Source organism: Ahaetulla prasina, chromosome 3 (assembly GCF_028640845.1).
Source record: "Ahaetulla prasina isolate Xishuangbanna chromosome 3, ASM2864084v1, whole genome shotgun sequence".
In the NCBI taxonomy this organism is placed as follows: Eukaryota; Metazoa; Chordata; class Lepidosauria; order Squamata; family Colubridae; genus Ahaetulla; species Ahaetulla prasina.
The window spans coordinates 33863788-33880379 of record NC_080541.1 but is presented as its reverse complement, the minus strand read 5'-3'; the positions used below and the strand labels follow the sequence as shown (position 1 = coordinate 33880379).

At 38.0% G+C, this 16592-nt stretch overlaps 1 protein-coding gene across 1 annotated transcript in view; it reads right to left on the bottom strand.

Moving 5' to 3' along the window:
* The window catches only part of CDH17 (cadherin 17), a 39282-nt gene that overhangs the window by 8159 nt on the left and 14531 nt on the right, over positions 1-16592 (bottom strand). Inside the window, exons 4-13 of the mRNA XM_058176890.1 lie at positions 16174-16312; positions 14562-14717; positions 12652-12851; positions 10593-10727; positions 10133-10283; positions 7705-7920; positions 5746-5822; positions 3630-3821; positions 1928-2172; positions 409-539 (exon numbers count right to left, since the gene is read on the bottom strand). Coding sequence (XP_058032873.1) covers positions 409-539; positions 1928-2172; positions 3630-3821; positions 5746-5822; positions 7705-7920; positions 10133-10283; positions 10593-10727; positions 12652-12851; positions 14562-14717; positions 16174-16312 — 1642 coding nt within the window. The remainder of the gene's footprint in view (positions 1-408; positions 540-1927; positions 2173-3629; positions 3822-5745; positions 5823-7704; positions 7921-10132; positions 10284-10592; positions 10728-12651; positions 12852-14561; positions 14718-16173; positions 16313-16592) is intronic.

Genomic DNA, 16592 nt, shown 5'->3' with positions numbered 1-16592 from the left:
GTAGCGCACACATCTGCTGTGGACTGACTTTCCTGGCAGCGCAAGTTACCATGTTAAATATATATGTAATTCTAAAATACATAATGTAACATTGATATGAACGTAGATATTTAAATAGCATAACTTGCTAACCCCAGCCACTGTCGTCATATATGGAGAAAGTCAAATATAGAAAGTCAACCTGACTAGGTGGCTCAGTGGCTAAGACACTGAGCTTGTTGATCAGAAAGGTTGGCAGTTCGGTGGCTCAAATCCCTAGTACAGGTCTCCTGTGTGAGCAGAGATGACCTCCAAGGTCCCTTCCAACTCTGTTACTGTTTACTGTTTAGAACATGTTAGGAAGCACTTTGGCCAAGACCCTTTCAAACAGCCAAGGTATCCTTGGAGGATAAAGTTTTGCTTTCTTACTTTGTTCAGTTGCAACAATTTCTACTATGTAGGTATGGTTAAGTTCACGATCCAGTGGGGCAGCTGTATATATATGTCCATTGACAGGATCAATCTTCAGCCAATTCCTGGGATTTTTCTTCAGCAAGTATCTTGTAACCAGGAAAGTAAGACATAAGAAACAAACTTAGCCAAAAAGCATTGTTTTCAACAATAGCATACATCAATATGTGCATTTTCTTTCCATCACTTTTAGAAGCCTAGCCCTGTTCATTGCCCATAAGAATAGATGAGCCATTTTTATCTGGCAAATGGTCTAACTATTTAAGCTCCCTCCTCTCCTCTCCTTTCTTCTCCTCTCCTCTCCCCTCCCCGCTCCCAACCCCTCTTTTTTAGTCTTCAAGTCAATATTGAATCCTGACAACTGCCCAGACAAATTTCTACAGTTTTCTTGGCATGATTCCAGAAGTGGTTGCCATTGCCTGCTTCCTAAGGCTAAAAGAGAGTGATTGACCAAGGTTATCCAGTTGGCTTTGTGCCTAAAGTGGGACTTGAATTCATGGTCTCCCAGTTTCTAGCCTGGTGCTTTCTTCATAACTGTGGCCTCTATTGCGTACTAAACTGTCTCTCAATCAAGCAACATATTTGGATCCATTTGTTCAACTTTCTTATCACAGAGAATCCATTTCCCACTTTTTGTTACAAGTTTTCGATGGAAACAGGATAGAAGATGGGGGTACTGAAAAAAATCAAGATAAAAGCCACAACTGTGCAATCTGACTCCTGCACCAAGAGACATTGCAGGAATGTGGCTATGATCTTGACTCTTTTTGATAACACTGAGTAGATGTTAACATTCTCCTCAAAGTCACATCAATTCTTTGTTGCAAAGAGAAGCTTCAGTGGACAACAGTTTTCAACAGGAAATTAACAAGTGTTAGAAAAACTATTCTACTATTCCAGTGAAATTCACCCCTCCCCAAAACTTTGGGTGCAACCCCTATTCAGAGTTCTTTCAAACATAATACATTTTTAATGTGGCAGAAATCTAATATGGCATTTAATCATATGAAGTATATTTAATTAATATAGTTATAGAGTTTTTGAACGAGATTTGTATATATTATACTGCTGAATTAAATATGAAGCCACTGATTTTTCTGTCCCATCACTCAAAAATCAAGCCATAAGTATGACAAAATGTATGCCCTCTAGATTCATATATCCCTACATGTTTATACATGTAGCCTTATGGTGGGCCTCTAATCTGGATTACATCCTTTCTGCCTACAGAAACTGACATCTTTATATTATACTTAAGTAATACAGGGGTTACTTTTGCACATGCTAAACTTTTTATCATGTTTTGGTGATACAATATTTTATGTTCATCCAAAAAATGCATGAAGTCAAGTATGAAAATACAATATGACATTTTAGGAGGTCCTTTCAAGGCAAGAAAGCAGGAGAATCTTCTGGATTGGATTCAGCAATGCAATTAATACTATTTTTCCCCAAAAAAATAGATATTTGCCTTTACTTTATTGGGTATCCTTCTGGATCAAAAGCTTTTACGGTTGTCACATTGGTACCAACGGTCACATTTTCATATAGCATAACTATGTAGCTGGGACGGAGGAAAACTGGTGGTTCTTCCGCATTAGTAACATGGACCCGTAAGAAAGTAGATGAATTTGAATTATACTTTATTCCAGGCACGAGAGGTTCAGGATTAGTAGCACTGATTGTAAGATTATACACTGAATTTGTTTCAAAATCAAGATCCTACAAAAATAAGGAGAAATTAAAACAGGGATTAAAAACCCACCAGGAATTTACACCAGAAGAAAACATTATCTTGTCGAAATATATTTATAGCAGAGTTCCCCAACTTCCTATCCTCTAGGAAGGATTCTAGGACACTACAATTTTCCATCATCTGCAGCCAGGCCACCTTAAAATAGACCCAAAATAGACCCTGGACTAGACCCCCCCACACTAGTTCACGTGGCCTAGGCACAATTCAGATACCCTGAATGATCATTGCTTATTTAGAATAAAACAGACCAAACGCCTCTCAAACAGTTTTAAGGTCAAAATGCTAAAGTGCCAAACATCTATTTATTTGCTTGCTTGCTTGCTTGCTTGTTTTTACTAGGGATGCGGTGGCTCTGTGGCTAAGATGCTGAGCTTGTCGATTGAAAGGTCGGCAGTTCAGCGGTTCGAATCCCTAGTGCCCCGTAATGGGGTGAGCTCCCGTTATTTGTCCCAGCTTCTGCCAACCTAGCAGTTCGAAAGCACGTAAAAAATGCAAGAAGAAAAATAGGGACCAATTTTGGTGAGAAGGTTACAGCATTCTGTGTGCCTTTGGCATTGAGTCATGCTGGCCACATGACCACGGAGACATCTTCAGACAGCACTGGCTCTTCGGCTCTGAAACGGAGATGAGCACCACCCCCTAGAGTCGGGAACGACTAGCATATATGTGCGAGGGGAACCTTTACCTTTACTTTGTTTTTACTGGCAACCATTCTCTGTTTGATTAGACATTGCCAGAAGAGAGGTCAGGTTTTAGAAAGACTAATTACATTTTCTCCAACCTAGGATTAGATTTGTCAGTTTTTCGGCTATCTGCCTACTTGTGGGAAGTACCTAATATTGAGGTGTAGAAGAGGCATTTTCTCAGGTCTGTACTATCTAGGGGATGAAGCTTTGATTGACTGAGTTTTTGAATTTTCTCTTTAGTCTCCTCAAGGGAACCTGTGGCATCTCCATGTTTTCTCAGTATTCAAAGACATATGGCTATGTTTTATCTTTACCATAAGTAAAGATATTTGTGTTTATCACATGACTGCCTTCAAAATAGTTGGAGGAGCTAGGAAGAAGAAACTGAGTTATTGGGTAGACCTCTAAGTGTATTGTTTTTAACTGTTCTCCAAAAATCTGCAACTTCTGGTTTGGTAAGTGTGAAACCATTCATTATGTCATTTAGTATTTTGGCCTTAAAACTCACAAGATCTCAAAGGAAAATAGAATCTCGTAAGATTTTAATCTCTTGCAAAACGGCAACCATATGAAGAAATTTTTCTCCAATTTTCTTAAATTTGTAAGCATCATACAGACATCCTGCTGCTATTCGCTAATTAATGTAGCATTGTTCTTAGTCATTCAACTGCCTTGCCTTGAGGAAATGTTAATTAAATCTATGTAATATAACAATAAATGAAATGGCATTCATTCACCTTGTTAATTATAATAGCTCCTGTATTTGTATTTGGATCAGTCAGTATTGTAAAACTATTATTTGGGTCACCCTTTGTGATGGTGTAAATAATCTGAGAACTTCCAGTGAGTGGTTCATCAGCATCTGTGGCTTGTATTTCAAATATAAGAGATCCTTTTTTCTGATCTTCTGCAACAATCACAGTGCCATACTAGAATGAAAACCAAAACACAATAAATATAAAACAATAGAACACAAAAGAAGAAATAACATTTCTAAAAAGAACTAGCTATTTTGAAGAGAGCTTCATGATGTAATAACTTGAAATCATAATTTGTTGTTGCACAACATTCTAAGACAATCTCCAGACAGCCTCATTGCCCTGGTGTGAGGATGCTCCAGTAATTTTTAGAGGATATCTCCTCAGTCTGACTTTTTAAAGTTCTCCATCCTGAAAATGGTGTTTTCCCTCTCAAGATCTTCCATCAGGACAACTCACGACACACGGAGAAGAAGACTTTAGGTGACTTTGGATTAGAATTTACTGTTTGGCTCCAGTTGATTCAGCAAATGTGCTGGGGGAACCTCTTCCATTTAATCTCAGGGTTCAGGATCTCTTCTATGGTTCTCATTTAGATGCTAGGGAGACTGGATTTGTGGCTCCTACAACTATCTTTATTTTTTTAATTGTGCAAAGCCTTATGATAGACTATCTTTCTTCAACCTAACAAAGGTAGTTGAAATAGGGGTGGGATTCAGTCGGTTCAGACCGATTTGGGTGAACTGGTAGTTCCAACAATCAGCTGGTCCCGCCCACCCATCCCCGTCCTATCCTGTCCTATATTTCCTTCTTTCTAGCTCAGCTGATTTGCGTGGCACAGCTGATTTACATGCCTCCGCTGTTCTACTTACTGGGGCTGCCTTAGAAGATAAGCAGCTGAGCTTCCAATTGCTGTATTTTGAATGCTGTGCACACACATGAAGCGCACACCCACCGAACCAGTTATTAAACCGGTTGCAGCCCACCCCTGAATTGAAAGCATAATAAAAGGACTGTCTCTTCTGCTTTGTAATGTGGTGGAAAATTCCCTTTCCTAATTGGCTCCTCCTTTTCCTCACATAATCACAATTCTCACACTGACATCCACAACAAAGCCTCTTTCCCAAACTCCAGCCATTCACCAACAATTTTGCACAACCATATCTGGGCTGCAAAAATCCAACCAATTAACAGTTGGCAGCCAAGAAACATAAATAACTCTTTGCTGCCTGCTATAGGTTTACAGGTTGAATGCTCAACCAATCAAATTATAGTTATAAGGCAGAGGTCCCCAAACTTTGAGGCTCTATGGACCAATGGCAGCACTAGTGGTGGGGAGGGGAGGGGTTTTTTTGCACATGCCCTCCGCTTGCGCAAATGGAGTTTTGCACACTCGCCCACCACTTGTGTAGCCCAGATCAAGCTTCAGACTAGTTACTGGTCAGTGGATTGGGGGTTTGGAATCCGTTATAAAGATATTTTTAAAAATGAAAAGTTAACTGACAGGAAAGAAGAAAGATGAGTGCATGCAGTAATAAGAACATTGTGTGTGCCAGTTGGAGGAGAATTTTCACATGCTAGATGGTGATGCAATTTCATCTGAGGGAACTACCAATCATAGCCTTTAAGTGGCATGCATATTAAAGCTGTATGGACAGCAGCAGCATAGTATGGATCTTTTCAGGACTCATGTAGTAAGCATGTACTTCAATTTAGGCAGTGTTAATCCTACCAGTCTGAGATGAGAATAGGGCAAAGTAACTGTGTGGAGGCATTTGATTAAAAAATCAACAGATTTTTCTTTTGAGTTTCTTTTGAGCTCCAGATGTTCGCAATCTGATTTCCTCCAGAAGTGTTAAGGATTACAATTTTCAAAATTCCCATTCAACATTCCTGTTGCTGGGCATTCTGGGAATTGTAGTCCTAAAATATCTGATGGGAACTGACTTGGGAAAGACTTACCTAACTTGTCACAGATATGCAACAACAACATGCACATGCCAAGCAAATATCTCAGAAGAGGATACCATCAAACCAAAAGTTTGACATTTTTCCAGCGTCTTGTGAAGGCAAAACTAGAAAACAAGTTACTCACATCTGATTTTTCAAATATTGGGATCTTATCATTGATGTCAATGACTTGAATTTGCACTTCACATATAGTTGAGAAAACTACAAGGAAAAGAATATTATGAAATCAAATGTGAGCTGATTTGCACAGAACAGATTCTCAAACCTTTTAGACACATCAAATATAACTAAAACATCCCACAGCAATTAATAGCCCTTCATAGGTATAGAATCAGGGCAGGGGTGAAATCTACTTACCTTCCTTACCGGTTCAGAAGTGCACGCGCCTCACACGCGCACATGTCACATGCACACATACACCCTCTGCGCATGCGCAAAATCTTTCTGCGCATGTGCAGAGGGTACAAAACACATTAGTTCCTGGTTAAAACCAGAAAGTAACGACAGCCGGGTGGGTGGGCGGAGCCTCACATCGTGATTGCTACCGGTTCTCCGAACCACCAGCCAAGATCGCTACTGGATCAGGTGATCCGGTCCGAACCAGGAGCATTTCATCCCTTAATCAGGGGGAGTCAGGCTCAAATTCACCCCAGCTCTGAAAGCTCAAGAAGGAACTTTAGACCAGTCACTTCTTCTTAGCCCACTCTACCAAAAGTTGCCATGGAATGTATGTGGAGAATCAGAGAAGCGAGTGATAATGCGCATTGCCTTGACTTCTTGTAGGAAAAACCAGAAATACATCTAACAAATAAGAATATAGGCAGCCCTCAATTTACAGCCAATACTGAGCCTGGAATTTAGTCATAAGTCGTGCCAGTCATTAAGCAGGTCATCACATGATCAACACAATTATATGGTTTTTTGGTGGTGGTCATAAAATGAATGCTGTGATTGTTAAACAAACCCATTCCTCCACAATAGGCTCTTTTTTTTCTTTTTTTGCCAAAAAATCAGAAGTAATTGCTGGCTTTTGCCAAAAAAAACCAAAAAACCTTAAATTGCCATCATGGGAATGCAGGACCCTGATGATGGCTGAGTACCTAAAATGTGATTATGTGACCATGGAGGGAGGGAGGGGCAGCTGTCAGAACTTTGAACCCAGGTCATTTAGGTTTGGTTTTCATTGCAATTTGAACAGTCACTAAGTAACTGATCATAGGTCAAGGGCTGCCTGTACTAGTACTACTACTACCAGTTCAAGAGGAATAAAGGATTTTAATGTTATTCCTTTATTTTAGATCTTATGTCTGAATAGTCAAATCTCCCACTCCAACACGGATGGAAACGGCGATGCCAATTTTCAGCAATCTTGCCATGAAATTTACTAGCATGGTCAAAAGGTATTTCATGGCTAATATAAGGAGCTCAGGGGCCTGGAGTTGCAGGTAGAGCTTCAGTTATCGTACCATGTAGACAGCATATTGCCCTTTTCGACAATATCTTACGGACACCTTCTTTTTCAAAGGAGCACATGAAAGATTTATAATTTGCTTTTACATGTGTAGCTCTTGACGAAAGGAAAAATGGAGAAAAGGATGAAAAGGGATGTATGGAAGAAATGAAAGAAATATAGATGAGAGAGTGTAGACCGGGTGTGTCAAACTCAAAGCCCAGGGGGCAGATCTGGCCCATGGGGTACTTAGATGTGGCCCACGGGGCCACTCTGGAAATAGTGAAGGACTGGCCAGTGGTAACTCTGCCAGCAAAAACGGAGCTCAGGAGAGCTGCAGATGGGTCCTCCGTTTTCACTGGCAGAGGGTTGCAGAAGGCTGTCGCAGCCAAAAATGGAGCTCAGGAGCCCATTTTCTCCAACAGAGCATTCCGGCCTCCACAGGCGCCCCCTGACCTGAGTGACATTGAAGTGGCCATGCCCACCCTGGCCACACCAACTCTGCCCCTCTGAGGTCAAACACATGCGGCTCTCAATGAAATTGAGTTTGACACCTCTGGTGTAGACTATCTTGTGATCCATGTTGCTTTAATAGAGTATTTGGGGAACACATGTACTGTGTGATGCACTGACCTGAATCTGTCACATTCACCTTCAAATAGTAAATTTTGGCCACTTGTCTGTTTAATTTGGATTTGAATAAGTGGACTGACCCAGTTCCCAATTCGATACGGAAGAGATTGTCTTGTGGGATTTTGGGGTTCTGGTCCAAAAGTCTGAATTGCAGGCGAGAATTAAGAGACCCCTTCTCGTCATTGTCTGAGGCAAGGACAATTCCTATTAAATTCCCTGTTGGTCGCAGAGAAAACTGTAGTTAGATCAATAGCAAACAAGCATAGTAGAAAATAAAATAAATTACTTATACAAAGACAAATATAACTTTGGGGATTGGTCAAGGGAACTAACAGGATTCCTATATACACTTACTCAGAAATTCACAATAGAGCTATTTGTATGGAACATGATCTCCTTAAAACCTAACAAAAGACAGCTAATGTTTTTCAGGGGAATCCAGAGTGGCCAAAAAAAGATTAGTGATGAGCAAAATAACTTTTTTTCCCACAACTTCATCCTTACTGTAAGGGAACTACATGTATAAAGGACCTTTCCATACAGTAGCAAAATGTTTTATGATTAATCTATATGCATAATAATTAATATTACTAATATTAATATTAACATTAATGAAAAGGGTGCCCACTGGGAGATGTGCTGAATGGGGCATGAGTGTTTAGGATTGATATTTGCTCATCAATTTAATGGCCTATTGGATCAATTTCAAGATTTTTAAAAAAATATAGTAACTGCCAAATAGCAGAAAATGCAGCAGCCCAGTAGCCAGTTACTAGAAGGAGGATATGCAAAGCATTGCAGAAAATTGAACTTGATATTAGAAAGAAATAAAAAAACAGGAAACCATCCATTCTGGAAGATATAAAAATGGGTGAGGTTAGAAAACAGTAGTTTTGAAGAAGATCTGGAAGATGTAGGTTCAGGATACATTTACAATATGCCAAGAGGAGAAGGAAGGAGAGGTGGTAGTCACCTCATTTCTTTATTGAGGAAGTGATGAATGACCTATGTAGGCATTGGGCCAAATACAAAGTATGCATTTACCCAGTGTTAATATATGACCTCAACTCATACTCATCTTATCAAATCAGAGAACTTAGTATTTACTAGATCATACTTTGATGAATAAACTAAAAGGGCACATTTCATATATCATGCTATGATATATGATTACTTATATTAACTGGTTGCTCTCAAGGGATTAAGCCATAAACTAGCCAATCCCATTAAGACATGTCATCCCTACATGATGCACGCATGCAATTTTGGAAAAACTAAAATTTCTAAATAGCTGTTCTTCTCAGTACTACAGACAGACACAAGGGTCTGACCCTCTTCTTTCATACCTGATCTATTTGAATGATCAAATCCTTTTGTCTGTACCACTCACAAGGATCTGACCATCTTCTTTCATACTTGATCTATTTGGGTAGGACTGGTTCTTTAGTATGGCCAAGGTAACTCCTGGGGGATAGGAGGAGCCATCCAGGTCCTGAGCATGGGAACCAAGCACTAATTAATTCTCTGATAGGATGAGACTAGATGCAGTCTCGTTTGAAGTGTGCAGATTTTATTCTCAACAACTCCTAAATTATATATTTGGCACCTCTGTGTAAGTAGTTCATGCTGTAGAGTTTTTGGTGCTCTCTGAGCTGTTTGCTTTAGATGTGTGAGTGGTTTTTTTATTAGTATTTATACATTTTTTTTCTTTAAAATACATAAGTACTTAATAAACAATGTATTGTCTGGATCAATTTGCTTATAGAAAGTATTAATGGTAATACTGGTAGTAATAATGATAATAACAATAACAACCGTAATAATAATACTGATGTTTACTTATATCTAACAAAATTCTTGCATCATTTACTTTAAAAATCTTTCATCCTCTAATTTCTACCTCTTTTATTTAACCATTGATAAAACAAATCCCATGTTAAAAAATATTCTGTTTCTTCCTTATCCTTTATGTCAGTCTATCCATCTCTGTACAATCTAATATTTTTCTAATTATACTTTCATCTGTAGGTGTAGCCTCATTTTTCCAAGTCAGCACATGTATTAATTATGTAATACCTTTATTATAATTTTCTGGACATATACTTAACAAAAATATTTCTGGTTTTAAGTCTATGTGTTGCTGTATCATTTTCTCTAACCATGTGTGTATTTTCATATGTGTGAGTTTTGATGATGTTACCCAGTTGGGTAGTGAAATGTTTGCAAGCAAACAGTCTATCTCAGAGACCACCAAAGATCCCACACTTCACCCCTGAGCTACACATATTCCCTTCTATTAGAACTTCTTATGCTATTCAAACTCATAACTGATATGGTGATATTAAGTTTTATACTCATTTAACTTCCAAAGAAGCTTTGCATTAAATTATTTTTACCCATGCAGCACATGAAATGCAATATTCCTTACCTACATTCTCATTTTCTTGAACTTCAAATTTAGTCAAAACTTCATCACACACAGGTGGGTTATCATTAATGTCTACAACACAGACTGAAACAGTGACTGGGTCAGCCAGGCTGTCTCCCTCCTCATCATTTGCAAAGATAGTGAATGAATACTGAAATAGGATATATAATTAAAATTATATAATTAAAAACTGCAGGAATAATTAATGCAGGCTTAAGGAATTACTAATGTGGTACAAACTACGTTGTCAGAGTTTTGCTCCATTTCATATAAAACCGATTCAAGAGCAGCATAATTTATTTGAAATATTGATATCTAATAAGCTGAGTAAACAATAATTAATTAAACAAAAATAACTAATATAGAATGCAATGCTGATAATGAAATGCAAATTGATAACCACCTGAAAGGCATTGTAGTTTAGCTTTCCCCATATTTAAATCCACTTTCATGTACTTACATAGTCTTTCTCTTCTCTGTCTAGTGGTTTAGTTACATAAACTGTTCCATTCTGATCAACTGTAAATGGGAGTTCAGTAGGATACTTTTCTATGGGTTGAATTTTATACGTTGCACGTGGATCGTTCCATTGCACCTAATATTACAATGTAAAAGTAAACAAGTATACAAATGAAAAGTTTTGACCTGATAGATGGTTTAAAAAATATTTTTTCTCTCTCTTTAATGCCAACTGGGACTGACAGAATTGCCATTGCTAAGCAGTGCAGTCATGGGACATAGTTTTTTCCAACATGTTACTTAACAATGCCAATTCCTTTATAGCATAAGCTGCACAGAATTGCATCAAAATGAGATGGATGGAAAATAAATTTAATTAATAATAATAATTCCAATCCCAATTGCCATCATTAACTGAAGACTACCAATCAGTTATTTGAGAAAGAAACGAGAGATCTATAAAATGCTCAAAAAGTTTGGAAGAAATCTCAAACAGTAGCTTGACAACCTTGTATTTGGCCTACAATTTTTGCTCTCTTGCAATATCTTCTGTTGCTTTTTGTGCATGTTGATATTCTGGATGGGTATAAGAGAGGACCAGGTTGAGCCCAAAGGTGGGGTCAAATGTGTCATTAGTTTGGAGTCACTATGCCTTGGTAAAAGATCTAGCTCCAGCCCCTTGAAGTCCATTGACTCTTAATGCTTTTGAATTCTATCCTGGTTCCTGATTTCCTGCACCTGACAATGAGCCTAACAAAGAGATTATTGCTCAAGATAATCATGAAAAAGGCCTATGTAGAGTAAGCACTGGCTATTACTTGGATGGAAGAACAGTAGAAAACACAATAGTCTCAAAGTTAAAAATTGGAAACTGCTTCTATTTTGGTGCTAAAACTATATTTATGCATCCATGAATTCACCTGGTTGGAGCTCAACTCAAATAAAATGATCATTTTGAAATAATAGAAATATAACCAGGTATAAATTTGTTGATATTCTTTTCCAATGGACTGACACATTTGCTTTTTAGGTTCTAGAGATTCAAATAAAGATTTCTATTATCTGGAGATAATATTTTAGGCCAAAGATTACCTTTCAGTATTCCTTTTTCTACTACTCACAATATCCAGTCAAATGCTTCAACATATCAACATATCACTCAACATGATATCAACATATTTCTATTACATATGATATTATCAGATTTATCCCTAGCGATATTTCTATCCTCTTTATCAACACTATCCAAGCTTAATATGACAACTGGCCATATTGTGAATCATAAGGAAGTACTTTTTTTTTCCTCTAGGGAATCTCCTACCAATTAAATTAGATGGCAATATAAAATTGTTACAATCATGGGTTTCCATTCTTTTGCTCTATCATTTTTCTCACAATAATCATTCTAATTATCCAAGGCCATATTTCCATGCTACAATGCAGTGGTGAAATCTGAACCGGTTTACTACTGGTCCGCTGGCTGCACATGCATGCTGCGTGCGCACATGCTCAGTGCACACCATGCACTAAATGCGAGGCGCACACACACAGTGCACGCCAAAAGGAGGCATGGGGTAAGTAGAACAGCGCACAGGGGAGTAATCAGCTGTGGCGCCCGATCTTTTTTTTTTTACTTTTAAAAACATTTTTTTTATAATCTATTCGCCTGAATAGGTTGTTAAAAATGCTTTTAAAAGTAAAAAAAAAAAGCCTTTGATGATCGCGCGGCTCAGCTGTGATTGTCAGAGCCTTTTTTTTACCTTTTAAAAGCAAATTTTAAAAGTAGCGGCAAGCGGGCAACTGGGCAATTGGGTGGGCATGGGTGGGGTAACCAAGGATTTTTTCTACCAGTTCTCCGAACCACCTGCCACCATCGCTACCGGATCAGCTGATCCAGTCCAAACTGGGAGCATTTCACCCCTGCTACAGTGGCATTGCTAAATTGGCTGCTATTGAGAAGTGAACTTGCTGAATGGCCCAGTTGTAGCATACATGGTGGAAGTCAAAGGCTGTGTCTTTAATGATTGATGGTGAGTTGCCTGATAATTTTAGGAGCTTACACGAGTGATGCTCATGGGGTGAGGCTTTGTAGAGTTCTCCTGGAGCAATACTTCTGGAGGAGATTTCCAAATATTTTCCAAAACAGTAATCCACACATCAGTATCAGTAGAAAAACAATTTATGGTCTGTCCTGCCATATCTTTTGCTGTCACCGCAAGGACAAAATCATTCCGTACTGTGGGGTCCAATTTTTTTGTTCCTGATAATGTAACAGAATAAAACTTGAAAATATGCACTCATTCTTTCGCCTACATTCTGAAACAATTACAACTCCCTTTCTTTAGCAATAACCTCATCACTTATTTTCTCATAAAGCTTGATTGTTACCATAATATTTAAGTTTCTGAATAATGGCAGGTTCTGCTGTAACCCTGGTTTACAAACACAGATATGTGAAAGTCAGTTTTACAGGTGATTAGTCAATTCCTAGTTTTTTTTCTTTTCATCTCTTCTGCCAAAGTCTATCGAGGATCCCAAATACCAGGTAGCTACAGAAGACATTTTAGCATATAACAGCACAGGAATTTATTTCTGCTTCATTTATCTGCTGATTTTGAAGATATATGATTATGGAGTGTTTTGGGGGATGGATCTTTTGTGAGAGAAACTTTGGTTTCTCTTCAGTTTGCATAAATATTTTGCATTTGTGAGAATATTGGTGCTTTTGCTAAGTTTCCAGTGTTGCCAGGCATATTTTCTCAGAAGTTATATCACATTTGCCCAGCAACAGTACTGGAGTCAGATGTTATTTTTTTATTATTATTTATTATTTGTCAAATACGTAAGACAACAGATATAAGTATAAACATGATTACGAATACAGGATAAGGATTTGAATACATGGAGACAGTAGGAGAGGGATGGTAGGCACATTGGTGCGCTTATGCACGCCCCTTACAGACCTCTTAGGAATGGGGTGAGGTCAACAGTAGAAAGTATAAGCTTAAAATGTTGGGGGTTGGGGGAAGAAACCACAGAGTCAGGTAGTGCATTCCAGGCATTGACCACTCTGTTGCTGAAGTCATATTTTCTGCAATCAAGTTTGGAGCGGTTTACCTTAAGTTTGTATCTATTGTGTGCTCATGTACTGTTGTGGTTGAAGCTGAAAAAGTCATTGACTGGTAGGACATTGTAACAGATAATTTTGTGTACTATGTTTAGGTCAGACCAAAGGCGGCGTAGTTCTAAGTTGTCTAAGCCCAAAATTTCAAGTCTGGCGGCATAAGGTATTCTGTTGTGAGCAGAGGAGTGGAGGACTCTTCTCGTGAAATACCTCTGGACTTGCTCAATTGTTATGTAATGGTTTCTTTATGTATCTTTCCAAGATACATAAAGAAACCAAACCCTATGTAGCTAGTAAAACATTGGGACCTCATTCTACATTTTGTGGGGGGGGGGAGTTAAACCTTCTAAGATTGGTTTTACTAGGAGTTTACTTGGGGATTTGAAGTCCATTTGGAAATGGCATGTTTCCCAAATGTAAGAAAATTAGATTTAGAAATGTGAAAGACTATTGACTTTGACATGGCCATATGTTACCAATGAAGACTAGGTTAAACTGTACAAGACTTAATTATTTTAATCTTATATTTTATTGATTTTTAATTAATAACAAAAAAGAGAAAAAAGCAAAACACAAAGGTAACAGTGTCAAAGAAAAGAAAACAATACACAAAAAGCACTCTAATGAAAAGGTGCAAGAAATCAGATAAAGAAAAAAACATAATGTATGCCATTATAAGACACAGTAACAATTCTATATTACTTATCTAATGCAAATATTATTCAAGTATGTATATATTTCTAATACATTTATATGACTATCTTTTTACGACCTCTCATATTTTGTATAAATGAATGCCGTATTTCATTATATATTTGTAGTATCACTATGAAAAAAGTTACCTACCAGCTTCAGTTGTAGAAATTGCTCCTGTAACATTGTCAATCTGAAAGTACATCTCATTAGTGCTGGGAAACTGATGAAGGATACTGTAGCTGAGTTTTGAATGTAAGGTACTGGGATCATCACGGTCAAAAGCAGTAACATACATGAAAGGCTTTCCTGTATGGTGGGGTGTTTTTTTTAAAGAAAAGAAACACAGTTTGGAAATGGAAAATCTCACTCTGCACTAAAGGAGAATCACTGAGTTTCAACATATATGCCAATCTCTTTAAATGAAACATCCTAAGCGTATTTTTTTTAGTTAGAAACATCAAATCCTTCCAGGTCAGGATTAGATATTTTAGCATTTTAAAGGGCGGGGGGGATTATCTTTTTCACATGGTTTTGATTTGTGAGACCCTGGGAACATTCCTTTCTTTTAATAACTTTTCACTGGCTCTCTTATTTTATATCCTTCACATGTCAACTGTTACATCTTTTAGCCATTTTTCCCATCTGGTTCCTCAACCTAATATTTCAAGAAACCCCAAAGTGGATATGAAGAAAAGTAGTTTAGGATAGATTGAATTAAGTCTACTTGGAATAATACTATACTCTGCTCTTCAGTCAAAGTTGCAAAGGTATCTTTGGGGTTTCACTTAGATCTCTGAAATAGTTACTGTATTTTTTGGAGTATAAGATGCACCTTTTCCCCCAAAACAAGAGGGTGAAAATCTGGGTGTGTCTTATACTCCGAATGTAGCCCCCGCCCAGCTTCTCAAACGGAGGTTTCAGAGGCTGAAAAAAAGCATCAGAAATGAAGCTTCAGAAAAGAAACTCCCAAAGAAGAGCTTCAGAGGCTTTTTTTCTGGAGCTGGTTCAGAGGCTTTCAGAGGCAGAAGAAGTTTTTTTCTGAAACAGAGTTTCAGAAGTTTCAGAGGCAGAAAAAAAAGCAAAAAAAAAAAAAGCAAGGCACAGAGCTCACAACCAAGAAACCTGTTGCTAAAATTCACCTCTGGGAACAGCTGATTGGGAGTATTCCGGGAGGCCAATCCACCTGCCAATCAGCTTTTTTCTTATTTTTCTCCCCAAAAACTAAGGTGCGTCTTATATTCCGGTGTGTCTTATACTCCGAAAAATATGGTATGTAAATTTAAGAGAAAAACATGCCATTTAATTTTACCTCTTTAAAGTTGTGCCCAATAAAGAAGCATCCAGAATGCATATTAAATTTGGATAATCAAACTTAGCCTGTTTGTCATAGTCTCCCATGATTGCTTGGAAATACAATAGAGGGAAAGTAGATCCAGAGGTGCTTTTTCAAGAGGCAACTGGACTTTCTGGTTTTTTCTTTTTCTTCGAAGACATTTCACTTCGCATCCAAGAAGATTCTTTACCTCTGACTGGATGGTGGGGAATGGATCATTCCAGTCAGAGTTGAAGAAGCTTCTTGGATGAAAAGTAAAACGTCCAATTGCCTCTTGAAAAAGCTCCTTTGGGACAACCATGACCTGGATGACTGAGAATCTCCATAGACAGGGAAAGTAGCTTTTTATATTATATTTAATTTCATGTTTAATATTTAAAATTTATGGGAAGCTCAAACATAAGTCAAAATAAATATGGAAACAAATACCTGCTCTGGAATGTTGTCTAACTTCGCCAGAGTAGCGTGATTTATTGAATTGGGGTGGGTTGTCATTGATATCCACAACATTTATGATGATAGGATGGGGGCCTTGCACCCTTTTGCCATTTTGATCTAGACCTTCCAACTAAATTGGGAGAGAGGTAGAGAAAAACAGTGTTAAAACAAAGCATTTTCCATAACACAATACATTGTCTCCTTCCTGTTCGAATTGGCTTGCCGGATTTCCCAGCCGCATGCCTTTATGAAGTGTCAGACAACAATTCCCATCATTCCCAACCAGTACGGCTCAAAATGATGGAAGCTGAAGTCTAATGAATCTCACAAGGTCAGAATGAACACTACTGAGTTAGTCAGCTATAAGCTACAACAGAATTGTATGTTGCAGATAATGTGACAATGCTGCT